The following is a 27,032-nucleotide window of genomic DNA, read 5'->3' on the forward strand; positions in this document are numbered from 1 at the left end:
AAGCCGCTTAGCCAGTGTCGTCTGCGACGCATCTTGGAATTGCACACAGCACTCGATGACTTTCTCGGTGCGCGACAGGGCAACCCAACACTTCCCTGCGATGGTGCACCCCAGTTTATCGAGGACAGTTTGTCGAGGGCGAAAAGATGCACCAGTGCGTTTTTAAAGGATGCTATTAGTGATCAGCGCCACTAGCGGGCAGCCTCTGCATTGGCTTTGAGCTACCTCAGCATACCCCCTTTCCCTTGCAGATAGAGGCAAAGCAACATTTGTTCCCAAAGTAGTACATTAAATTTATTAGGACATAGGTATGTACAAAGCACAACACATGAAAATATACTTCTAAAAGCATGGAATCTCGCACTTCCATGTCCCATGCGGGGGGATGTCAAAACTGATGTTTATACAATGCATGGAGCGAAAGGGGAGGAAACGGCAGGTGAAGCAATGTTACCAAAGCAAGAAAGACCCCCGAGATGTACAGGCACAGATGAAAATTAAAACACATCCTGCAAAGTACACACACGTAATGTCACTGCTCGGTACGATGCCATCATTAAGTAAACCACAATGGAAAATGCTTTTTGTGACTTGAGATACACAGTGCAAGGAACTGTATAGTACAGCATTGGTTCACATTGTCTTGTCCTTCGGATACGGTCAACTAATATATGTACAATGGTGTAAACTGGAAGGATGATCACTCGGTGTTTGCCAGCCTCGGTGCCACGGGGAGAGCTCCTCCTTTCTTGCAGCCCCGCCTAATGGCCCATGCGAAATGGCAGGCAAAATCTGCCCCGGGGCACTGGCAGAGGCACATCATTTGTCTGAGCTTATGTACAGTGTGGCTCGTGTAAAGTGGTGGCTACTAGAATTTATTTGCTTTATGCGCTCTCCATATAAACTCTGCAACAGACCCGTCCTCAAACTCAACAACGTTCTCACATGGAGACCTTCACGAAAAAAGTCTCAAGCACTTTTCCTCGGCACTTTCCTCCAAAGGCTGTGGATTGTATCCAGCAATCAGGGACGGCATTTCCAAGTACCCAGTCTGCCACCCTGGACACTACAAGCATCACGGCGCACGGGCTGGGCTACTTCTTTTCCTCTCCTGCCTGTTCAGAAGGAAACATGGGGTGGGTCCGCAAGGCCGGCTGGGACAAATTTCTGGCAGCTAACACAGCAGGGAGGAAGACACAGGAAGATTGAGGGAGCAGTGGGGGACTCGCCCTGGCGAGTAGCACATGTGGTTGTGTGAGCAGACCCGGGACCATAGTGAGCGCGGGCACTGCCGGCGAGCAACAGCCACAGTTTATCAGATCCAAATGGTGCTGGGAATGGGTGCCAATGTGATGGTGGAACTTGCCTCCCCACTCTCGGCTGCCCGAGGCAATCGCTGAAGAGTAAAAATACTGACTAAAACCAACAGCCCGAAAAACGCAAGCAGCACCCCCAATCGCATAAACGTTCCTTCCACACCAGCGAGGAAACGCCACTTCACATCCGCATAACACTGTTATAGGTACGATATCTCTTACATAGTATCTCTCTTGTGTCAATAATAGCTTTGCGATATCTCTGAATGTGGATTCCTGTCCACCAGTGTGCCGCCGTGGGCCAAAGGGGGCGGGGACACAAAAGGGAAAACGCACAGGTACTCCTCCACTGCAGCAGGCAGCGGGGCCAGCGTCCCCGACCACGAATAAATAGTGACTGCCGAGGCCAGCACAGAGTTCGAAGCATCGGCCACCCGAGCTGCTCGCACAGCAGCAGCACCATCGTGGTCGACGGGGCGGGTACGCTGGGCCCCGACGGGCGGTGCCCCACTGGCGGGAGGCGGTTGCCGGCAGAGACTCTCCTCATCACAGACACGTAGCATGGGGTCCCAGACGTTGCACTTGCAAGGCGCTGCCCTGTCACGCCCCCGAACAGTCAATCTCCACAATGTCTTTGGGTACATCGACAAACTGGTAGACCAAACGCTGTCCATCCACCTTGGCCAGGATGCCACGTTGGTAGTAGTACCTGCGAACAGAGACAGAAGCAGCCCGATTAGGACACACCGGCCTCTGGCAAGCGGGGCAGCCACAGCCGCTCAATTAGGCGCCCCAGCCGGCCGACGTACCTGAGCGCCCGTCCCATGGTCTCGTAGTTCATGTCGGGCTTGTTCTTGTGCAGGCCCCAGAGGCGGGAGACAGCCTTGGAGTCGACCAGCTTGAAGACACCCTTCTCACGGTGGGTCCACTTGATGTAGCGGGGGCAGTAGTCGCGGTCCTGCAGAAGCTTGAGCAGGAACTCCCAAAGGTAGGTGGTGGAGCCCTCGCGGCTCTTGCGCTGCTGCTTGAGGGAAGAGGAGGAGGGGGAGGCCAGGCCCGCGAGGGGGCCCCCCGCGTCGTGCAGCTTGGGCTTGCGGCCCTTCTTCTTGCTGGGCGGCTGGAAGGAGAGGTCCTCGACGAAGTAGCCCATGTCCTCGGCCGGCGTGTGCGCCGTGATCACCGAGGTGGGGATGCCCGCCGGGTGCAGCAGGCCCGCCCGCTGTGCCAGCGCCAGGGGCAGCGGCGCGTAGGGCAGGCCCGGGCTCTTGAGCGCCGCAGCCTCTCCCAGGTAGCCACTCCCGCCCCCAAGCGGGCCAGCACCGCCGCCCAGGGAGGCTCCCGGCCGGTAGTGTGCTTGTGGCGGGTACAGGTGCTGCAGCTCAGCGTCTGCGCAGGGGGAAGGGCGGAAGAAGAGCAATGTAAACTCAGCTCTCACCGAGAACCACCAAAGTCTCGTCAAAAATAACCAACCGCCTCTACCTTGACTGCTGTCAGCAACAATTTGAGGGGAACAAGAACAAAGGGATGGGCGGTTCCAAAGTCAAGCAGAGTGGAATTTTCGTGCGGAATTCTGGTTGATTAAGTGGGCCCACAGCTGATCTGGCATACAGCGGCCATTCCTGAGGGGGTTCTACGGTACTTCCAAGACAAATTGTAATCTGGCATTCATCCTCGTTAAGGCAAGAAGACTGCCACAGGACCACATAATGCCGGAAAATGAAATGTAGATTACAGTTACAAGAACTGTCTCGTTTAACCGAGAGATCATTCAGTTTTTTTTCAATGACAAGCTATAGCTTGTTTGCTTAGAAACCAGTCATTAAAACTGCCGTTCCCTGTCTCATTTTTTTTCTAAACACAACACAAAGCCGGCCGATCTAAACCCTGCCCCTCACTGACCGTTACCATGTGGTGGTGCCACCTAGGTGTAGAAAATGCCCATTAATGTTGATGGCTGGTTGGCTAGCACGTAGCTGAATGTCCCTTTAATGTACTATTGTCACTGGCTGGCGTATGTACACGCCCACAATAAGTAGGAACGATAGCTCCCGCAGCCACCTATTTAAATCGTCTGACAACACTTGAAAGGCAGGCAAGACACTGCAGAAAGCAAGTGTTTTCTTCAAAAACGTGTCCGTAACAAATGTTGCCACATAAATTTGTGGCACGTTTACACATCCACCACGAAAATCCGTCAACCGTGTTCCAGTATTCACAATTTTGGGACGTCACAAACCATAGTGCGCAGCAAAACGCGTGGAGCGGCGACGCCCGTTTTCTCTGCATTACTTTTGTTTTCTGCGTTGAACGGCACCGTAACCTACCAAGTAGGCCAGGTTGTTTTTACTCCATGGTGCCCCCTAAAGGTACGCCCGCGAGTGAATCGGCAATCACGGTGCCGCACGCGTGTTGCGCGGCTCCGCGCGGGAATCGGCGACGCTAGCGCACACGCTCCTCGAAACACCGAAGCGAAGCGCGAAAGAAACAAGGCAGCAAAGGAGAAGCCGTTTCCGGCGGAGTCGCCCCCGGGCCCCGCTTGGCTCTGTTGCCATAGTAACCCCGTTCCGAATCGAGCGCACAGGGTTCAAAGGCCCGGGTTGCCACGCAACGCTAGGGGCAACCAGACGGCAGACCCGCCGAGAGGGTGGGCTTCTGGCAGAGGCGGCGCTGCCAGGCCGGCTTCCGCGACCGGAAGAATACCGCCGCATCATAAAGCAGAACTCCGCCGTTCGGCAGCACCAAAAAATGGGCCACGCGGCGAAAGTCGGGGGCACAACGGGAGGGAAACGAGAATGGACGAGCGGAGTGTGGTGCTACGCAAGCGGCGATCCCTACCGCCTCGCGCACGAAGTCTCGAACTTGCAGGACGCCACCTCTTTCCGCATCCGTGTTCCCGTCAGCACCGGAAAACGTCCGCCATCGTGTCCCTCTCCCCCTCTTTTCTTTAAATACAAAACAACCTTCGTTAGGTTCGACTGACGCGAAGCGAACCTGCAGTACCGAAGCGCGCACCGCCGCCGACGCGTAGCAGACGACAGGCGCGACTGCAGGAGCCGTCGCGCGGCGGCGCTGCGCGTCCGGAGCGGCGCGGGTCGGGGTAACCTTGAAAGGTGTGTTGACTCCGGCAGTGCAGGTGTAGAGAGGGGGAATGACGTCATGCTCGCCGGAAGAGCTCGCACAATGGCAGACGCCTGGGATGATCGTCTCTTTTTCCTTTTTCTTTTCGCGCAGCCAGCGTTGCCGCGTGCTCCTTCTGTCCGGCCTACACAACTTGTGCCGCTGGATCTCTCCAAGCCCTTCGCTTCGCTTTCCTCGATCATGTCTGCCGTTTCCGTGTCTCGATGTGCGGGTTCGCAACGCCTGGGGGTCGGCCGTTTTTTTTTTTTTTTTTCCTTCCAACGTGCGGGCACGAGCTAGTTGGTATTCCATGACAAGACTTCCAATCGCCAAACTATTCGGACGAAGGGCGTAAATAAGAATGCGCTTCGCCTAAATAGTTTGGCGCTTGAAGGCCTAATCCTGTTTTTTTTTTGTTATTTACCCTTGGTGCATCGCACACTGTCATTATTAATCTTAGCTCGTCGCTGTCTCCCATTTGTATTTTTCCACGGCAGCAGATGAAAATCAGCACGGAAGAAGGCCTCGGTCACCGGGCCTTGTGGTGGCAATGACGGGGTGGCGAAGCGACGCCTCGCAAGTATACGGGGACGCAGTCTTTCGAAGTTCCGCATTGTCCGACGTACGCCCACAGGATGCAGTGCTTATCTAAGAACTGCGTCACGAAGAGAGCGGAAGCGGCGATCAGTGGCGGGACGTTACGCAACTCGTGGGCAAGAAGCAGGCGTAGTGGAAAGCTCCCTCTCCTCCGAATGGCGGGGCCCCGTGGGGACGAGACGCTTTTGTAAAGAAGCCGCGCGGGGAGGGGCGCGCTTTCTTCGCTTTTCCTCCTTGGAGCCAGTGACCCGCTAACCTTGAAGGCCCGTCCGAGAGACTTGGATTTCCGCTGCGGGGGGGATTGAGGGCCGCGGATAACGGGGAGGGCATGATGATCTCCAACACTCGGCGGAGGCCGAATTAAGCGCGCGCGCGTAGAACGGGGAGCGCGGGCGAGGCGGCGCAGAGGCAAAAAAAAGGAGCCGCCGGTTCAACGACTCCGGCCCGCACCAAGGTCAGCCCAAGAGCGCCACGCCCGCCTTCTTCACCTGCGCGCGCCGCTCCAGCAGCCGGTGGTCACGTGCTCCAATCGAGCCGATCGCCGCCACCCTTTCTCACGCTCCCCTCGCCCGCCGTTACACATTCGGCTGGTCTTCCCTGCGCGACGACAGTGCAACCGTTGCTATCGCCTGCCGCCTCTGCGGAAACTTTCTGTTCGCCTTCCTGAGAACGAGGGGAAAATGCCGCCGCACTCCCTTTCGCGCCCTCCCTTCCCGTTTTAGCACAGCTTAACCCGAAATCTGGTTTTCGACAAAGGCCAGCAGCAACGTCTTCGCTTCTCCTCCACCGAAACCCGTCTCCTCTTCGTCACCTCCGCGGCTTGATAACCACTCGTGTATCACCTCCCAACCTAGGGGCTTCGGATAGCAAAGATTTGCGTCTCGCCAGTTTGCGGGCAGTCCAGAACCGCAACAGAAATTCTAAGGGAAAAAAAGAGGACGGCTGATAATGCGCGGACAGCTTTTTTTCTACGGACACGCAGCGCTCTTCCTTCTTGAACAATGCCACTAACGCTGCCCGCGGGCCTCCACTGCCTGGCTTCAAGCAAACTCGTGTGCCCGCATCAAAGGTGTCCACTTCAACTGCGATGAAGTTCAGGTTGCGGGGCATTCGGCAAATGAGAAGATGCAGAGAAATCGAGGCTTGCTCCGCACCACAACGGGGTCGCCTAGTGTCGCTAAATCTTCCGCCTCCAGCCAGGGCCCACTCGAAATGGACACCTCGGAACGGACACGAGCTCCGCCCCTGCATGGCAGACAACTTTCTCGGGGAACGGGGAGCGCTTATCCACTGCAAGCGGCCGCCTCGCACGGCGCTCCCGGCGGCCCAAGGGCACAGGAAGCTGCCTCTCCCCGAAAAGCAGCCAGTTTGGGGACCCGGATGCCCTTTGGGCCTTCCTGCATAGCTCCTTCCGCCCAGCTTGACCTTGAACCGGCGGATGGGGAGGGAGGGCGGCAACAATGCGCGCTCCACTCGGCGCCGGTAACGGTGCTGCACCCGGCGGCAGCCGATAGCTCTCGGGCACCGCTGGAACGGTGGCGGCCCGGCTCGAAAAAGGAAACCGTGACCTAGTTGAGTCGGGTCGCCCCGTGACACACTTTGGCGGCGGCGCTCTTACGCGCCGTTTCGTAACCAGGGCCGCCGCCGGCTTCCCTGTTTCGCCTCCAACTGGGTCACGCTGCCGGACAAGCGGCCTCACTGCGCACCGTTTCTCATCCACCGCGGCTCCCTGGGCGCGTGCCGCAAGCAGCCGCCCATTCTGCGCATACTGGGAGACCGAGCACTCCTTACAACGTGGTGAACGCGAAGGCACCAGTGTGAACTCGCGGCGTGTTCGCCTCGTTGTTATGTCCTCGTTGACAAGGCCCGGCCTGACGGTGCTTTCCCCCAATCACCAGCCGCGAGCAGTGGGAGGAGGCGCTGGGCAGCTCCGACCTGGCCTTGGTTGAACGAGCTGCTTTAGTTAGTCGCCACCAGCCTGGTGGCCACCCCGTCTCCTTAACCCATCTGTTCATAATAAAGTTTTCTCTCTCTCGCGTGAGCCGAGCAGCGTCCAACTGCGTGTACCGATAGTTTAGTGGTGCCTATACTCACACGTTGGGGGCCGGTTGCTGTAGTGCTGCTGGCCGTGAGGGGTGGTCTGGCAGTAGGGGGGGATGTAGCCCAGTCCACTCGGGCTCGGAGATTCGGGGGTCAGCGGCGGCGGCACTGCAAAGCACGAAGCATGTAGGCACTCTGCCCCCATGGGGACTGGGTACGCGGTGCACCCGCTACGGGTGGGGCTACTCACCTGGGGTGGCGCCCTGAAGGCGGTGCGCCGCCTTGGACTCGTCGTTGCTGAGCGTGCCGCTGCTGCTGTCCACGTCCGAGACGCCGCTGTCGGCGGGGCTGGGGGGCAAGGAGCTGCTGCCCGCCGTTGCCGGGTGGGCGCTGCACAGGCTGGCCAGCGCCGAGTACGTGGTTGGCTGGTGCTGCTGCTGCAGGATGTTCTGCAGCAGCGTCTTCGAGTCGCGCCCGGGGCTGCACCTCTGCAGGCTGCGCTCGCAGCGGGAGAGCAGCTGCTGCTGCCGCAGGCCTCCATCCTGGCCGACAGGGCTCGTGTCCACTGTGCCACGACAGAGAAGAGCGCCTCGGTTACGCGCTTACTCAAAGCAGAAAGGGGAGCGTGTTTGGAGCGATCACGCACTCAAGCTGTGACGGGGGACGAAGACCCTGAGAAACAATGGGCTAGACAGAGGCGGCACAACTGGACACCCGTCCACTGACCATGGTGACAACGAAACAAAGCAAAACTTTCGAGGCCCGAATCTTGCCGACTAAAGGCAACGTTACAGTGGTCGGCGGCTGTATTATTCGGGCTCTGGGAATGGCCTCTTTATTTGTGTGTCGGCCGTCAAGCAAATTGTCCGAGACGCGCATTTTCTGATAATTGATTCGTGCCGCCGCAAACATGTTGGCGGCTGCGAAAGCTCTGGGTGGCTTCCGCGTGGTCCCAAGCGGACGTATTTTGCGAGATACAGGCACTCGCGCTGCTCCGTCCCCCGTGCGGGCCGCGTCGTTCCACTGCCACGCGCAGCCACATCTCGGTGTGGGCGATATGCAGGCCCCCTCCCCCGACCTGACGAGAGGAGGGAGCGGCACTCTTAAGCAGCGCAGTAGCGGGGCTTGCGTAAACAGCTCGCAGCAACGGGGGAGGGCCGGAGAAAGCAGCGGTGGCGGCGGGGAGGGGGAAGCGGCGCACTTCCGTGACGCGGAATCAAGGACAGCCGGGGTATTCTGGGCGCGGGGTCTTCGAACTCGGCCAGCGAGACCTTGAAAAGCGCCGCGGCGCGGCCGCCGCGCGAAGCTGCCGCCGCCGCCGCTCGCACACTTCCGCCACCGCGACACCTGCTGACCCAGTGACGACGCTGTAGTTACGCCTCGACCGTTTACAAACAATACACGCCACCCAAAGACGGAGAGCTGGTGGGCCATCGGGGGAAATTTTAGGGGCCCCGTAACACGCGCAGCTTTTATTTTTCCCCCACGCCGCGCAACAGTTCAGAAACGTCGCGAGCGCGGCCGGCTAGCTGGCGCGTTGACAAATCCGCCAAAGGCTCTTCGAAGATCCCAGTTGGGACGCGAACACCGCAGAGTAGCAACTATACGAGTCATCCCACTGGCTGAGGATGCCGCAAGCCACAAAACGCCCCTCTCCTCCCCCAGTTGTGGGCACAAATAAAGTTTGTTCACTCAATAGGACTTTGTTGCTCGGCTAGTTAGTTCGTGACGCACGAAGGAATAAGTCTGCGCAAAAAATGAGGGCGGAAAGGACAAGACAAGCGGAACTTATTCACTCATTCCCAAGCTTACAGGAAACACTGTCGCCACATACGATCCAAAGCTGCTGGGGGAGCGGTAGAACTTCTACGTCACCCAAATAATGTGGAGTCCCTGGAGCCAGTCACGCAGTTTACAGCACTAGAAAGTTATCGAGGAAGAGAGAGAGAGGAGAAACTTTATTCTCCTGGCCATCAGTTCCTGGGAGCTCTGTCTGTCTCCCCCGCCGTCAGTGCAATCCAGGCTGCCCAGGAAGCTCTCTGTGAACGTGTGCTCCGGGTCCGCGCGGACATTCTTCAGCGACGCAAGGAATCCCTGCCAGCCCAGTTCAGCAATCGTTCAGCTTAAGCCCGTGCGCGTCCAGGGGACTTGTTCGTAAAAGGCGGGAGGGAAGGCTCGTCGGGGTGCCAGCCTGGCCGCAGACGGACAGGTGCCACCGGGAAGCAAGTGTGAATCGCTGCGGCGGCGTCACGTAAGCCGAAAGAGGGCAGCGTAAAGGGAGCACGGAAAAGGCGAGCACGAATGTGGCGCAACAGCAAAGATGGCCGAACTTGGCCTCAATCTCGGGCCGGAAAGAAGAGGGGCCTCCTTTGGGGAAGCCGAGCGTGACCCAGATACTGCGGGGAAAGTCGCGCCTTTCGGGCTGAGGTAACCGCGGTGGACGTCCAGCGGCGCCTGTCCCACATTTTCCCCGCCGGGGCCGAGCAGGAGCAAAAGCGCTTCCTGACCCACATGCTGCTGGCTGGGCCGGCCTCGTTCCGAAAAAGAGCGCCGCTGACGGACACGCAGCCGCCAAGAAGCCATTTCCGGCGACGTGCGGCAGGCCGCGCATCAAACATTCCTCGACGAGCAGCCTACGTGACGAAACAAAAGCCCCGTGTCACACCGGCGGAGAAAGGAAAGCCGGAGAGAGAGGGCAGGCTGGCGAGGGAAGCGGAGGAGTGAGCAGCAGAGCCTCCGGCTCGACAGGCGCAAATCGAGGTCAAGGCGTGCGTCACGTGACCGGGTGAACGCTCGCGCCCAAGGTCCGCTGTTGCGCGCAGCGGAGCCAACCCCTCCCGCGCCAGCTCTTCCGGCTCGCGCCGCCGCCGCCGAGTTTCTCTGTCGTCTTTCGGGCACGGCAGCCGCGTTTCCACGAAAGGAGGCGCTCCTCGAACGGGTTCGGGTGAAAACATATCGATACGCTACCGCCGAGGCGTCGTTCGCAGCTTCACCGCCGATGGGTGAAGCGAACACAAGCGCCCAGCGGTTTTTTGTGTACAGTTTGCGCGAAAGTCATAGGGCCGCTAGTGTATGAAAGGATTATGGTGTATGACAGCACTACGACGGACACGCCCACCAGCATCCTTGCGCCACATCCGCTGGGCGCCGCTTCCGCCAGCGGCAGCCGCGCGTTCTTCCAAATTCGGGCTTTTCCTGTTTCCCGCATGCGCGCGCAGTGGCGGAAAAACCTTGGTGCGCGACGCCCGTTCGGCGAAGAGCGACGCGGTTCCTGTTTACGCTAAAGCGGCGCTTATCGTCATGCCGAGGGGCGCGATTGCGGCGTCGCTTGCCCGCGGCGCGGCAACGGGGCTCTGACCGCGCACCAGCGGCGAGGTTCCTTGAGGGCTCGGTCATCAGGGAAGCGCACGTCGTGGCCGGCCTTGGAACACGCACGTTTCCCGGTGCGCCGGCAACGAAAACAGCCGCCGCTCAAAACTTCCTGTTTCGCCGGCCTCATGAGTCGTCGCGTGCTGACGCCACCCGCACCTACGCGCTGCGGAACGGCCTCCTTTTTCGACGCGCAAAGGCAGCGCGGCCTCCGTCCTTTACTGGGGCGCGAGTGAAGAATACTGCGCCCGAGTAGGGGCGAGCTCTGGGTGCCGCTTGTTGGCGGCAGGGTTGCAGGCGCCAGGGGGGAAGAGCCAGCGTCGCTAGCAACGGGAAAGCCCTAGCAACCGGGAAGTCCCCCGGTCGATATGGACATTGACACCTAGCCGCCGCCCCGGCTGGCGCTTCCACGAAACCGCCGAAGCTGCCTGCGCCAACAACCACGCCCTTTTCAGGAAGTCCCGTCCATTATTGGGCGACGGACGGCCGTCGCTCCCGTGATGGAGCTCGCCACCAGAAGCCAGATAAGTCGGGCAAGTGTTTGCCCCCCAATCCCCGCGGAAGTCGAGAGAGCAGATCCGTTGCCTTCCCGGACGCTGAGCGAGCAACCACCTCGGGAGCTCGCCCAATGGCGTCCTACCGGGGAAACAACGCGGCCACTTCCGGCGGCAACATCGCGGACTTCCGGCCAGTCGGTCATCATGCGTGGCACGCCAACGGCGGAGTGACTGTGTGTGCCGCTGCCCCACCCGCCGCGAGAGCAGCGCGCTCGAAACCACTTCACCCCCTCCGGCCCGAACCTCGGCCTTGCCCGATATTCCCGACCAAAAGACGCCTCCCCTCGGCTGCATTCAAGGTCCGGCCTTTTGGGCTCGCGCGAAGGTCGGGCGACCCAGAAAAGGGGGGCGCCGGTTGGGCGTGAATTTCCCAAAGGTCCCGAATACGGCGGCGCCCTCCTCTCCCACTGAGGACGCATGGGAAAAGCGTCGGCAACCTTGACGGAGCCCGTTATGTCACGCCACGCGAAGAAAAGATCGTAACCCTGCTCTGGCACCGCTATGGTCTCCTCAAAACCTCTCTCCGTTCGCCTGCGAGAAAGGGTGCGGGCAATCTGGCGTCATCGGTGCTTCTCTTCAGCTTTCGATGAGGAGGCTGCTGCAGTGCACGGTCAGTGGCGGTGCGAAGCGACCCGGTTTGTGCGCCCCGCGCAAGTGGGTCATCGGGGCCTTCCGGCAGCCGGATGCTTGGGCCGCCCTGCGAGGTTTCGGGAGGCCCAGAGAGGAGCAAAAAACAACCGGGCGGCGCCGAGCCAAGTCACGGGCGTTTCCGGGGCCCGTTGTTGTCGCCCTGGGCCTGGAGCCATCGGCCGCCGCGGGGCCGAAAATAGGGCCACGGGGGGCGCACGAAAACAGACCCGGACAACGGCCGCCGCCATGCCGCTCTATCCGGCCAGATAGACAGCTCGAGCGCCGATAGCCTATCGCCATTGTGCGCGCCACAGGCGGTAAACAAGGAAGTGAAAGGGGAATGGTATTATGGCCAGTTTCCTCGTTCGCCCCGGCGCTTGCGACACGGGCGGAATAGTTTGCCGCCGTCGCCGCTGAGTCCTCCTCTCTGCGCAAGAGTACGCCGGTGACGGGCCGCGTAGCAGACTCTGCGGTTGCTGGTAGCGCAGAAGAGGAGATAATGGGCGCGCGAAGAAGGGGACAACAAAACAAGCACGAGTCCTAAAGCCGGAACGGCTCGGAGAAAGCGCGTAGTGTGGCGCCGAGAAAGAGAGCGAGGAGGGCCGTTGCGTAAGTGCAGCGCGAGCGGAAGCTGCGCTGGGAAAGGGCTCCTCGCGGAGGGCGCGCATGCGCAGCGCGGGCTGTCCTTGAGCGCGGAGCCGTGCCATTGACCTAGAGTAGGAGCAACATGGCGGCGGCCTTCAAACAAGCAATGCGCGCTTGCGCGAATCCCGTTCGCCCGCCGCCGCTGGTGGGCCGATCAATGCTGCGCGAGTTCGGCCCCGCTACTGAGAATGGAGCAGCGCTTCTCCGGGAAGTCTCGCTCGCCCCCCTCCTCCCCGGTGACACACGCCGCTTTCGCGAAGCGGATGTAGGAAGCTCGCTCCGCGCCCGAAACGCACCGGCACGCGACTAGAGTTCCATCTCCTTCGCCCAGCGCTCGTTCGTAATAAATCCGCCACAGGCAGCGCAGCGGTGGGCCGCCCTTGGCAAGTCTGCGGATGAGCTCTGCGCGGTGCCAAATGGGCTCGCGGCGACCGGACAGTTTCCTCATCGGGCCGGGGGAGAGGGGCCGCCCTCCGCGCCGGTCAAGACAGGCGCCCTCTCCCGTGGCCTTGCTAGGGCTACGACCCTTCAAGGCTAGCCTCCCTCTCCACGGGCCGCGCTTCCGTCAAACTGTACCACCTAGCGGAAAGAACAGCGATGGCTGCAGTGAAAAGTTTGGGAGCTGTTGTCGTCAATAAGACACTCAACGCCACTGGGGGGAAAAAAAGGAGTCGGCGAGCAGCGCACATGTGCGAGCCGCCGAATCTCGCCGGAGCGACAGGAAAGAGTGCCGCCACAACAAGAAGTAGGCCACCGCCGCCGGGTGGCCTACATCGCTATCAGGACGCGGCTCGGAAGAAGGCTCACTTCCTCCACTTGGGGGGGAGGAAGCATTGTTCGAAACGCGGCCAATGTCAGCCGAATTATGTAAGCCGGCCAAGCACTGCCGCCTGGGCCCGCCGCTGCATGCACGCGCCGGCGCTGACACCGGACGGCAAAATGTTTGTTTGGGACTGGAAAGACGAAGCACTCACGGTATCGCTTCATGAGCGACTTCTTGAACGTGGGGTACTTGGCTCCTCTCTCGCCATCCCGGCCTCCGGCGGCGCTCATATCCAACAGTTCGTCCCGCATCTCGAGGGCCCGGGACGCAACGCGCACAGCTCCCATACACCGGGCGAGACCCGGTCTGCCACGGCCGACCGTCCAGGCACACACCAACGGGGGCCGACGACTGCCGCAGGACACCACGCGCAACACTAGTTTCACACTCCTCACGAGAACTGGCGCGGCCGCGCGAGAAGCAGACGACACGACGCAGCAGCAGACGACAAGAAGCGGCAGCACCGTACTTCCTCCGGCCAGGAGCGGCGCGCGACTGCGAGCGCTCGCCGTTGTTCCGCCAGCCGGCGCGCTGCTGCTCTCCTCCTCCCCGCGCTCCACGTTCCCCCCGCCCCTTCGGAGGAGCCCGCCGCCGCCGTCAGGTTTGGCGCGGACACTTTCTCCCTGGCCCAGTTGCCCGCTGCCCTTGACAACAGCTCCCCTCCCACCATTTTTGGGTCTACCCCCGCCGGGACCCGTGGGGAGAGAGAGTCCGATGACCGCGCGTCACAATGAATCCGCTGCTCCAGCCCGATTCCGCTTCGACGCCGCGGCTCTCGAATTCCCCTCGGCAACTCCACTCGGGAGTGCGGCGAATCGACGAGCCCACCATCATAACTGAGCCATACCATCCGACGACGCAGGTAGAACAGCTCCTTGCACGTTCCGCCGAAGGAAAATAAATAAATACACCGAAGAGTTAGCTGCCGCTTTCTTTGGGCACCCTTATTACACACACCCGTCATTCAAGGCTTCAACCGGGCGAGAAACCGTACCGGTTTCTTCTACCACCCAGTGTAAAAAACTGCGGAGGAGTCTCTGCGAGTGCAAAACATGCGCGGAAGCGTCAACCACGGGCGCAGTAAGGAATACAGACGGCCACTCGGAGTCATACATGCAGGTTTCGAAGCTGGCTCAGTTCGAGCTCTCGTCATCCAGTGAAGATGAGGCAGGGAAGAAGAAAAAAAAAATAACTTTATTTCCACAAGGATCCCCAAGTCCGGAGCTCCCGGGACAACCGACAGGGCCATCTCTGCGTGTTTACTGAGCGCTCTTTGCACTTCCGCGCTAGAGCAGGCTAGGGGGAGAACTCGTTCAAGAGCCTGGACGGGCGACACTGAATAAATACTCAACGCTCGGAATGCAACGATCGTGATGCAAAAACAACCAGCCCCTGCCGTTGTCTCTGATCAGCATGATCATTTTCATTGCGTTCGTAAAAAAGCCGCTTCAGGAGGACGAGCGAACGCTGCACGGCATTCCATCTTTGGCAGAGTAGGGACCTTAGGCAGAGTATAGTGTCGATTCCCTCTGGTCTGTACAAAGACCGCAGTAGAGGCAGGTCGGGGCTTCTTCACGCGAGCTTCACAAGCGAGCCAGCTGAAGGCGCGCCCGCTTCGCCGCCAGGTACAGATTAACTTCACGCAACGAATGTTTGTGAGAGGAGGTGTGAACATCGCCAATGTCACTGCCGGGCAGGGGTGGGCAACCGCATGGACTTAAGACAGTCTCAACTTGACCGCAAATACACGATTTGACGTCGCCTAAGAGGTTGGAATCTGTGAGTGGGTGATGCAGCAGGGTTCAACTCCAGCCGACGAATCTGAGGCACGGGCGTCAGTAGGGGGGTGCAAAAGGGACACTTCCTCCCCCCCCCCCCCCCCCCCCCGCAACACCAGCACAAGTGCCCTCTTACCTCTTCCTCTCCCCCCGCAATGCAGCGGGTTTGCGGGTTTGTCTGAGGGGACCATGGTCCCCTCAGACAAAATCCTGCCGGCGCTCATGTTCTGAGGTTCACATTCCAGGCGACGTTCAGCAAGTTTAGCGCGTTCGTCATTCCACTTGGGCGATTGCACATACCCCAGTGTTTTTATAGCACATACACTCCAAAATCAAGAGGTATGCCCTCTAAATTCGAGTCACAATTTTTTGCAATATTTACCCACGATAGTTTTACTTTGCCATTCACTTCAGACGATTATGAAATGTGCGTGAACGGCGCACACAGCTCATACCTTTACACCTCAGGTGCTCGTGACTGGTTTTTATTAAGCCATGGTTTTACCAGCCCAAACTATGCCACTATGCTTATACGCCAAACGTTCGACGTGAACCACGCTTTCCCATTTCCTTATCATCAGTAGTGAGCTTGGCGTGAGGTCAAAACTACCGGTCAGCTCTTACGTGGACACCTGGTCTACACCCGCCCTTGACTGTCAACTTCAAACTCAGCTCGGTGGCGGCGACGGAACAACTCCGCATATTTGCTCGACATATTCGACGGCTCCAAGAGGGGGCCCCGCTGCTGGCAACATGTCGGTGCCACGCTGATCGTGCCGAACCGAGGTTGAAATTTTCGGCGCGGAAGCAAGGAACCGCCGCTGTCCCGGACGTGCGCCCATTTCCCTCTCGGCCGCACCTCCTCCCTCCGTTGTACGCCGGCACTGCGATCGTCAACCGGTGGCGGCAATGCCGTTCCCTGCTGCTTTGCCCTCTCGGGGTGGTAGCAGCATCGTGCTGCCATAGCCCGGTGAGGCGCCTCCCGGGGGCGTGTGCTGCTCAGTGGCGTGGATGAAGCCACCCCTCGATTTCAGGGTGCGGTTCACGCATCACCACAACGAGAAACAACGGAAAGGAGCAGGCGAAATGCACTTGCACAGTCCTGGTCGTCGCCGATTTCTCTCCTGCCTTTTCTTTTTTTTTTTTTCGTCAAAGAACGCGACATAGTCCGAATAGCGACGAAGGACGAGAGCAGAAGGTACAGAAGAGGCGCTTCGGTTTTCGTCCCTTGCCTTAGTTCGGATTCTTTTATGCTATTTCTAGATCATGCATCAATCGTTTTACGTGCCTGTACTTTTGTTCCGGAAGAGTGACTTCGTCGCGCAGGGCTTGTTTTCTCGACACCACTTGTCTCTCCTGTGACAGTGCATACTCTCCGTGCAACCAGAGGCGCAGAGGCAGCGACGCACTATTTTATGTGGTTAGCAACCGTCAGCGTTTCTTTGTTTGCACCCCGTACAAACAAAGTACATGACGCTGGCGTAAACTATACAGGCAGCCCTGGTCAAGCAAGCTGAGCGGGTGCTTGCCAGGTCAAAGGAGATCATCGTGGGCAGCATTGAGTTTCGGGTTCATATCACTGCCACCAGTACATCTCCTCGGTGGAATGAATTTATTGTTACAAACAACAGAGAACAAAGTCCACCCACTAAGCGAGGACACCGGAACGCCTGCTGGTGTGGGAGTGAGAGGAAAACAGACAGGCAGGAAAGGGGGTAAGACGACCTCCCTGGGCACTGTCCATGACTGCTCCATCATCGCCGCCACAACCACGAGCAGCAGCTCTTCACTCGTTGGACCTCTTGACTACCCTGGACCTCTTGACCCGGCTAAGGCGAGTCAAAAGGTCCAACGAGTCAAGAGGTCCGAGCTGTAACAAACCACCTCAAGCCCAACGGCAAAGTAAAAGAACCAAGAAGAGACAGCGAAGCTCTCCGAGACGCACAGCGGAGCGCCAGCGGGGGCGGATCCAGACAGGGTAAGAGCTTCGCCCTCAGTCGCTTCTAGCCACGGCGCAATTTCGAACAGTTGAAATTATATATTACCTTTTTCGAATTGAACCGGGGTTTGGTCTTTTCGTCGTGTGCCGCGCCGGGCAACCTTGTTTAACACGGAAAAGGCTTCCCCCTGTTGTCACTCTTTCGTCACTGTTGATCAAAGATTTCTCCTCGATCAACAACGTTCTTGGCCTACTTCGATGGCTCGGGAAAGAATAGCGCTAAGAAATGAATTCTCGCCGGGCAAACCCAACGGCATTCTTCCATTTGACGACACTCGACTGTGCATGTCGCTTTGTTGGCCGCTTCTTCGCCGCTTGTGTTTACTTCTTGATCGTTACGGAGCACCAGGTTCGCCCCAACAAACTTTGCTTACTGAAAGTACCTTGCACTTTTCTTGGCAACGTCACAATATATATCTCTCAAAAAGTAGAGTCCAACGCACATCTCAAAAAACAAAAAGGTTTACAAACGTAAACCTTTTGGTTTTTGAGACGTGCGTCGGACTCTACTTGTCTTTACTTGATATTTCTTCCGGACACCATTAGAAACTTTTCTTACTCGACCGTAAAGATATATATATATATATATATATATATATATATATATATATATATATATATATATATATATATATATATATATATTAAATTAGAATCAGCCACCGCCCACGCACGCACAGCAATATTAAGAAAAGTAAACAAATAAGGAAGGGGTACTGGGCATCTCACTCCAAAGGAGCGGAAACAACCTGCCGCAAAAGGCGGAAGCGTAGAATCGACAATTAGTCCTCCAGGCACTGGGGAACGAAAAATGCCAGCTATGTCTCGGCAGAAGGCGACGTTGAAGTTCAAGAACCCAGGCGTGCGGATTGGCGAGGGGGCCGCGTCCTCAAAGAAAAATGCCGCCGCTTCCCGACAAATGGCTTATCCGCGGCCCGCGGCCCGGTCACAAAGCGGACAATGACGACCCCTCGATGGACGCCGACGCCGACAGAGGTGTGCGGGAGGCACCCAAGAAGAGCACAGGTTGTGCGAGTGTCTTGAGAAATGACACACAAGGCAGGAAATAAACAAAGAAACAGCACAAAGAAAAAAAAGCAGTTGAACGAGCCCCCCGCTCATGACATGAAATGGATAGATACAACGAATTTTTAGCTTACATTTGATATTTTTGCAAGTAACAAGGGCTTGCACATTATGAAAAAAGAAAAACAAAGATGTGACGCACGTACGAGAACAAATCTCCACAGATCTAGGAAACAAAGGACACTTCGTAGCTTGTCATCAATGGCAGTATGAATTCGCACACAGCATTCTTTAAACAAACTGACAAACCAAAGAACAAACAAAGAGTACGCGCGTAGAAATCGTAGGACATGGGGAACCATATCAGTGAACAAAAATAGCTTACAAAGTGGCATTTCGGTCAAAAGAGCAATGTAGCATACGGAGAAAATATCTTATTCACAACACTAGACGGAATAGTGCTTGGAAAGTGTAATGCTGTGATACAGCAAGATTTCGTGCACGAGAAGCATTAAAGCATATAGAAAAGTAACCTACTGACAACGATGAACCTTCCAGCGCTTGAGAAGTGGTAACATGCGATACGTGCCACTACAAGGTCTAGGTTTGAAGGCACGACAGCCTTCCCGGAGACTCATTGATACCCCTTGTGAGAGTGTTGTATTTGTGGATCAGGTAAGATTCGCAGGCTTCCCTGTCAAAATGGGTTTTAAATCGTGATTGGAGCACTGTGGCCTTAAATTGGTCGATCGGATGTTTCAAAGAGTTGATATGTTTTGAAAGGGGGAGATAAGGTTTTGTTTTTGCATCGGATCTGTGATTATTGATGCGAGTTCTAAAAGAATTTTCAGTCTGTCCAATATATTGCGCACCACAAGCACCACATTCTAGGAGGTAAACTATATTTGCAGTGTCACAATTAAAGCTTCCCCTGATCTGCATGGAAAAGTCAGATTCCCTGCTCTGAGTGCTTGTTGTTGGTGTCATCGTCAGAAACAATTTGCACCGGGGTTTTCGACATGGTGTGGAACCTGTGAAACTAGTTTCTCTTGATCGAGATGATGTTACAATGTCTCTGATGTTTCTTGCTCGGCGATACCCACGTGTGGTGGGTCTGGGATGACGTGCTTCATTCTTTCACTCTGGAGCAAGATGTTGTAGCGTCTCCTTAAAATTTCATGGACGTTTGGGCCAGATGCCGAATATGTCAGAATCAGATTGATTTGTGGCCTCAAAGTGGAGGTTTTATTGCCACTAATAAGTCTAGAACGCTCCTGTTCTGATGCCTTCCTGATTGAATCTTCAATGAGTGGTAGTGGGTATTTTTGTCGTGCGAGGTCAATGCGGAGCTGATCACAATTAGAAGCGAAGTCATTTTGGTTAGAGCAAATTCTGCGGAAGCGTAGGGCTTGGCTGTATGGAATGGCCGTTTTGCAGTGTCTCACATGGCTGCTGTGAAAGTTCAAGTATTGGTGTCGGTCGGTGGGTTTTCTGTACACCGAAGTATCCAGTCTGTGTCCATTAGTTGTTATCTGCACGTCAAGAAAATTTATTGTAGAAGTTGAATACTCATGTGAGAATTAGATATCACTGTGAGCACTGTTGAAATCGGATATGAATCGATTGAGGGTTTCCTCACCATGAGACCAAACCAAGAAAATGTCGTCGATGTACCGCTCGTAAAACAGTGGTTTTAAAGGGAAGTTCCCCAGGAGCTGTGTCTCAAGGGTTCCCATGAATATGTTTGCATAATTTGGGCCTATTTTTGTCCCCATAGATGTGCCACTTATTTGGACGTAGTGCGGGTTATTGAATTCAAAATTGTTTAATTTAAGTATTAAAGTTAATAGTTTGGCCAAAGTGTTGCCGTCAACAGGTTTGTCCCCTTCTCAATTTTCGTAGGCTCTTATGACGGATTCGATTCCACCGGCGTGAGGTATGTTTGTATACAAAGAGGCTACGTCTAATGCTACAAGGAAGGAGTTATCCGGTATCGTGAGGTCTTTTATTTCACTTAGAAAATCCTTTATGTACGAATTGAATGTGGGCGGGATTTCCCTTATAATGTTGTCGACATAGCTAGAAATGTTCTCGGTCACGGTTCTTATGCCAGAGACTATGGGCCTGCCCGGATTGTTCAATTTGTGAATTTTGGGAAGGAGGTAAAAACGTCCTGGCGTGCAGTGCAATGGAATAAGAGCTCGCGCAGTTTTTTGTCTATCAGTTTTTCATCGCTAAGTTCAATTATGGTACTGCGGACTCGTTCTTTGTATTCTAATGTCGGATCGGCCGCAAGGGGCTGGTAGAAAGACGTGTCACCTAATTGCCTTTGCACTTCAGTGTTATAATTCGTTTGGTTTATAACAACAATGGCTCCTCCTTTATCAGCGCGGGCTTTATAATGATGTCAGAGCGGGTGCTATTCTGTTCCTTTCCTGTGAGATTCGGTCGGTAGGAGGTGCGCTTTCTATATTCCGCTATGACATCTTTTTGAACCGCCTTGATGTACGTATCCACATACTTGTCACGTTGTGGTGATGGCGTCCAATGGCTAATTGATGGAAGACTCGGTCCTGTGTTATCATCCCTGGGGACATTATGATAGCACTCTTTTAATCGGAGTGAACGTGAGAAATTTTCAAGATCCTTGTAGAGTTGCAGCTCATTTAATTTTCCACTGGAGGGACAAAAGGATAGCCCCTTAGACAATGCGCTCAATTCATCCTCTGAAAGAGCAACGGTGGAGAGGTTTACTACATTATCAGAAGTGTCGGGCTCGGGTACATCATTATTGGAAGATGATGTGCCAGGTTCGGATAGGGATAAATCAACACCGTCGCGGAGCATCTTTTTTGCCTTGAGAAATTTAAACATTTCTAGTGCGGTCTTTCATTGCGTAGTCAAATGAATTTTTTTAAGTAGAGAGGTTTCTTCCTTTTTTAAGGCATCGAAGCAACACTGGTCATGTTCAATTACAATTCTCAAAAGATCCATCGATGCCGTATGTAGTATGCTCCGCCAGTTTGCCCCGTGAGTAGGCGAGAGGTCAGAGGTAGCTGGTTTGAGGTTAATTATCAAGCCTTTTGGGGCAATGCCTGATTTCCTGTATACAATTAAGCTGCTAACGTGATGTTCATATCGAATACTTTTTTCCACAACTTTCCTTAGCTTTCAAAATTCTCTGGAAAATGGAGGGGCCCCGGGTTCACCCGGGGGCTCTTCAGGAAGTCAATCTCGGCGTGTTACCCGGACGACATCGGAATATCGGGGCCTCGTTGAGGGGGCCTCGGAGGCTAGAGCAGCGGCTGTTAGTGGAGGCGGAGGTGGAGGTGGGGCCTGTCCTTGCACTTGTTGGGATGGAGCACTGGAGAGGCCCCACCTCCACCTCCGCCTCCACCAACAGCCTCCACCAAAAGAAAGAAAGAAAGAAAGTGGAGAAAAAATGCCCGCCGGGTGGGATCCAAACCCACGACCTCCAGAATACCGGTCTGGTGCGATGACTACTACGCTACCGGCGGGGCTATTTTCCCCTCCACTTTCTGGGGTATTTATGTTAAAATATTTTTGTTGCCTGCAGTTGGGGGTGGTAGCCAGCGCCACTCGGACTACTCGGGGTGAAGGGGACCCTCTTTTTAACCCCCGGGCCGTGACTCGAGTGTCTACGACATGGCCAGAGTGGTCGACCAGCGTTGAACCTCTTAAGCTCCCTATGGCACCAAGACTGCCAGAACAGAGGCCCTCGCTATGCATGTAGCGAATAAGAATAGGAAACAAGGGGCTCGTTGGAATAAAACAGAAATAAGGGTTGGCAGTCAAGAAAACCGGAAAGCAAAGGGGAGAATGCGGTAGGTCATCCACTCTTAACAAAAAAGCTCGTAAAAGGGTAGTAACGGCTGTATTTGCTAACTTTTTACCGAGTTTACTACACCCCAGAACGGTAGGTAGGTCCTGCCACTAAGTGTGGAACCGAGACCGTGCGCTTAGTAACTGCTGTTGGTTTGATACTAACATTCACTTAAGTAACAAATTCTGTGAATTATTGAACATATTAACTACAGCTCTTTTTCCTCACCAAATCACGATTAAAAAGTTTTTGCAAATCCACATGCTGTGTTGTATATGCTCACATTAAACTGCATAATTCTAAAATTATCGCTAAAATATTTTATTTTTATGACCAGCCCACCGACTCTCTCGGGGGCTTTCCGCTGCTGGCTATAAAAGCAAGAAGAGCAGATGTGAAGTAATACTCGCTCTCCTCGTGCATCCCGTTGGCTTTGTTGCTCAATTCATTTGTTGATTGTCCACGTGTGATGTCTGCGTGATGAATGTGTCCATGTCGCGCTGCGCACTCAGCAGATCGACGTTGTCATGCGTATCTTTTTACTAGATCATGCATGACCAGTTAGTAAAAGCAACTAAGTACCTAGTCAATACTGGGACAAGTAACTGGTTAGTGTTCTGTTAGTAAGTGCGCCGACCTTTTTTTTAAAGAGTGTTGAAACAGATAAAGAATTTTTTTCTTTATTTCTTTCCAAATTCTTTATCTTTAGCGTAGGGCCAGTTGAGCCCTCCCAGATGCCCTACTCACTGCGAGACCAGTCACTCCCGCGTACATTTATACGGCCAGGACTGGCCGTGCACGGAAGCAGGCACACCAGCCGGTGGGTGCGCCAGCTCTGTCTGAGGGCGTCGCAATCGCCCAGCAACCACATTCACCGCCATTCTGGACGAGCGTTTACTCTTGCCGCCAACGAAGCATGTTTGTTTGAAGCATGTTCTGGTTGGCAAACGCTGCTCTGACAGCGACAATGCGCCACGGCTTCGGCGACTGTATAGACACCACGCTTGGTGAAACGAGGTGCACAACCCGAAGCCTGCACCCTTCGTCATCGGAGCAGCATCGGCGGTTTTTGCAGGCGATGACGCGGACGTATTGCGATCAGTCAGCGTCGGCTCTCCCGGCAGCTTGTGCACCATGCACATGCGGCGCTGCCGCGGCCATTGGTGCGGGCGCGCATGCAGCATGCACGGCGATCAACCGGAGCTAACCATGGTTCAAGATGCTGAATCATCCGAGCAAGCGTTCGAAAAGAAATCGGATATGCACTTCCTCGAACTACAGTGAAAAACATGCATCGTAACTAGTGCTTTTTTCTGAAAACCGAGAGCGGATTGTGTTTTGTGGAATCTCGTATTGTAATTGTTGTTTCTGATTTTCTGTTTGTATAATTGCGTACATTTTTCTGTTATTTTGTATGGTCTTATAGGACATGCCATTTCCCGCAGAGTCGTGTCGAAGCGGGGGAGGGGGACGTCACGTTGTCGGGCTTTCTCTGTCCTTTTGACTCGACAGCTGTGCTAGCTCCTTTATCACCAGTCCCGTGCATGGTGTCGAAATAAAGAAACCTGCGAACTTGAAGAACCTTTCAGATCCTCTCCAGCTGGGCTCGCAACGTGCGCCAAAAGGGAGTAGTAGTAGTAGTAGTAGTAGTAGTAGTAGTAGTAGTAGTAGTAGTAGTAGTAGTAGTAGTAGTGGTGGTGGTGGTGGTGGTGTCGCTTTCCGCAATGGCTGCGCGTGCCACCTCCGTGCGCGAGGCGCGCTCTCGATCGTCGCCAAGCTACGCCTCGTTGCCAAGCAGACAAGAGACCGAGACCAGACGGTTGCGGAAAGCCAACGCGAGCCGACCACGCAGACTAGCAGGGAGACGAAAGCACAGCTCACGAGTTCGCAATCTGCTGGGTTGCGAACAGGAATCGCTCAAAACGCTCGGGGGCGAACAGAGTTGCTGCGAGTTTCCGGATGAACCGTTCTGCTCAGCGCAACGGGACGCTCGTCCAGTGATAACAGGGCGATAACGGCTGGGATGTGTGTCACGTCGACTCGTATGCGGAACGACCCTGCCCCGCGGTTCTCGGAGGGCCCACAACACGAGGCAACTGACGGGCTTGCTCTCACAGCGGCTCAGATGCGCGTTGCTCATAACGCAGCCTTTTTCAGCAATCTGCCGCCACGGGCCCGTTTCCCTCCGTGCCGCAGAAACGGGCCCCCGACGGAAGCGGTTCCGCAGAGGGCCGCTCCCCGGCCCCGCTGCGCCTCCCTTCCGCGTAACCGGATTTCGGGGCCCCGTTGGGCCCCGTTTTCGCAGACGGAGAGAGAGGCCCTCGCGTACGGCTGCTGCCACCGACACGACACGAGTTAGCCACATAAGAGGTTGCGCCTTGCGGCACGCGGCTTTTGTGCCATACGGATCGCGGCGACATCATGGCAGCAGCGGCAGCAGACTTTGCCGACGGAGCCTCATCAACGTTGCGCCACCGGGCCCCGTAGGAAATGACGGCGGACGGATGTGCAACAGAACTCTCTTCTGCCGCGCGGAAAGTGGTGAAAATATCAGCGCCGGCGCGGAGTCCGAGAGCAGCGGAGGCGAAGGCGGAATAACGGCGGCGGCGAGCAGCCGCCAGGTTCAAGGGCGGCCCGGTCGCCGGCAAACAGTGGGGCAACGGCCGAGGGGCCTTGGCGCCAGCGCGCACGCGCGCTCGCAGGCTCTCGCACCACGACGCGCAACGGCGCGCTGCTGAAACTTGACCACGGGCAAAGCCCCTGCTGCTGCTGCTGCTGCTGCTGCTACTGCTACTCGCGGGTGGCGCTGCCCCTCCCCTCGCCGCCACGGCGGCATTTGCTGCAACAGGTGCACTTTTCACCCGCCCCGAAAGCGGCAATTGTGATCAAGTTCCCTCTGCCCTGGGATGCGAACGCTAAGCGGAGTGACACATGTTTTTTTCCCGCCGAACAGGCAAAAGTGAAAGGGCACCTCTCGCACTCGCTTTTCCGCCCCTTCGCGGTGGCCGCGGAGGAACCACATTAAACGTAGAAACCAAGTTGCGGCGCTCCATTGCATACGCCAGCAGATCGCATGCTTCGGCTCGTTTCGGCTCGTTGTTCCTTCGACGTCCTCCCACTTTTTCGTTCACGGTCGCAAACGCTGCCTGGACAGCTCAGCATTGCTCCAGTGGCCGATCCGCCAGTGTTTCTCAAAACGTCGGCATTTCCTCAGAAAAAGGAGCGAATTATGTTTGGGCGCTGGATCGGCACTGAGGCGCGTGGCTAAGTGACGATGTACGCGCGTGGTGTAAAATATAACAGAAGCAGAAAGGGGCCCCGGAGGAAAAATGACCTCGGGAAAGATCCGCCCCATGAGGCCAGGAGGAGAGAGAGTGAGCGTGAAAGACAATGGGCGCACGTTACTTTTTAGGGGCGAAGCCCCTTGGGGCCTGGGACTGTTGGCGTCTCCTGTAGTCGTAATCGTCGTTCGTCTCATGTAGTCACGGTACTAAAACACCGAGAAACTCGTTTACGCCTCGCGCTAGAACGTAACGCGTACTAAAAAAAAAAAAACACCTGGACACTCGTTTACGCGCTAGAGAGCTTCGTGCTTCAGAGACAAGACTTTTACAGCAAAGCTTTTTACCCCCCAACGGTTTCATCTTCGTCGGCAAAAACGCTAAGGCGCTAAGAATGCACTTATACACTGCATGCTTCGCCCCTCGCCACGTGTCATGTCAGTGAAGATGGCCCGGGATTGGGGTGGGGGGCTGACTGGGCTTAAGCCCCCCCTGAAATTTTTCCGGCCGGTGCCGTGCTGCCTGTTTTGCCTGGTACGTCGCTTGTGAGCAAAGCTGCATATTTTTCGCAAGTGCCGCTATTAAAAACACGCACGACTCAATGCCTGCCCTACGCATTTGTGCTTACACTAAACGAAGCGCCTGAGTCAGTATAATTGCGGAGGGGTGCAGCCCCAAAAACCGATCGCGCCTTCGGGTAATACTCAGCGCGCGGGACGCCGAAGGCGTGCGTTGTGTCCCTTTGTGCATGACATGTCGCCACACGGAGAATAATGGCCGGCTGAGTCGTTCTCAGCAGAGGAAATTGACTCGTCACGGTATGGCCGGGGAAGCAAGGAGTGGTCCGCACTAACTCGCGACGGAAAACAGAGGGACCACCGGCCATTGATGGGTGAAGACTGGTGCGATGAAGGGCCGAGAGGGAACAGACGATCATTGTATGTTAAGCAGAACAACATGCAAGCGGTGGTGGCAGACCACGGCCGCTCCATCTCCTAAAAAGGCGGAGATCGAGTGCCGTGGGCAGACATTCAAGACTCCTGCAAGGTAATTGAAGAATGCGATGAAGGGGCTACGTATTGGGCGAAACGTGGGGGGTTTGCCTGAATGAATGTCGTGCGTGGGCAGAGGGCCTTTGCCGACTCGCTTATGGTCACTAAATCCAACGGGTCATTAGATCCAACGAGTCAGGAGATCCACTAGGTCACGTGATGCCCGAGTCAGGAGATCCAACGAGTCGAGAGATCCAACCGAGTCACCAGATCCAACGCGTCAATTGATCCAACGAGTCAAGAGATCCATCCGAGTCCCTAGATGCAACGCGTCATAGATCCAACGAGACATTACATCCAAAGGGAGGAACCGCGCGTGCTTGTATTTCTCGGGATTGGGTGGTCGTTACGTTCATAGGTTTGTTTTTGTTTACTAGCATCCACGAATAACCGCTTGATGAACTACTGGCGCTCTCTAAATGCCTGAGTGTTAAAGCAAGAAGTTATTGACTGCAAGATTTTTCAACACTGAACTGGTACTGATTTTGTACAGGCCACAATTAGGTCTCAACCGTGAATTAGATATGCATACATTTCGCAATTAAAAAAACAAACAGAGGGCACAACTAAGTCGTCACAAATTCGCAACTTCAGTCATTCGTTTCAGTCGTTAGTGCCGCTATTCAAAGAACATTTACAAGAAAGGTAATTAAATGAAAGAGGATTTAGGATCCGAGTCTACTGACGCGTTGGATCTGGTGACTCGGAATCCTTGCGACTGAGGAAGGAAGGAAGGAAGGCTGTAGAAGAAAGGCAGGAAAGTTAACCTGGCTAGAGCCTAGTTTGCTATCCTGCACGTGGGAAAGGGGAAATGGGCAAAAAAGAGAGAGGAAAAAAAGAGGAAAAGTTGGTCCAGACTGAGGACGCACAGCACAGTATGCCCCTCTTTCGCGCGCCACCCCTTCATTCTTCCTTTTTCACGTTTCTGTCGAGCCCGCGAGGGTGGTGTTGGTGTGGG

General features: G+C 55.6%; 1 protein-coding gene across 6 annotated transcripts in view; it reads right to left on the minus strand.

Moving 5' to 3' along the window:
• Positions 1-268: 268 nt before the first annotated feature.
• Positions 269-27,032, minus strand: part of LOC144174273 (uncharacterized) — a 299,423-nt gene continuing 272,659 nt past the window's right edge. For all 6 annotated transcript variants that reach the window (XM_077702880.1, XM_077702883.1, XM_077702877.1 and 3 more), the window contains 4 exons: positions 7,321-7,635; positions 7,125-7,238; positions 2,126-2,702; positions 269-2,025 (listed from right to left, as the gene is read on the minus strand). In XM_077702880.1, the coding sequence (XP_077559006.1) occupies positions 1,917-2,025; positions 2,126-2,702; positions 7,125-7,238; positions 7,321-7,635 (1,115 nt within the window). In that variant the 3' untranslated portion in view covers positions 269-1,916. The remainder of the gene's footprint in view (positions 2,026-2,125; positions 2,703-7,124; positions 7,239-7,320; positions 7,636-27,032) is intronic.

Source organism: Haemaphysalis longicornis, unplaced genomic scaffold (genome assembly GCF_048455015.1).
Source record: "Haemaphysalis longicornis isolate Haplotype H1 unplaced genomic scaffold, Haemaphysalis longicornis Haplotype H1 scaffold_3, whole genome shotgun sequence".
Taxonomy (NCBI): Eukaryota; Metazoa; Arthropoda; class Arachnida; order Ixodida; family Ixodidae; genus Haemaphysalis; species Haemaphysalis longicornis.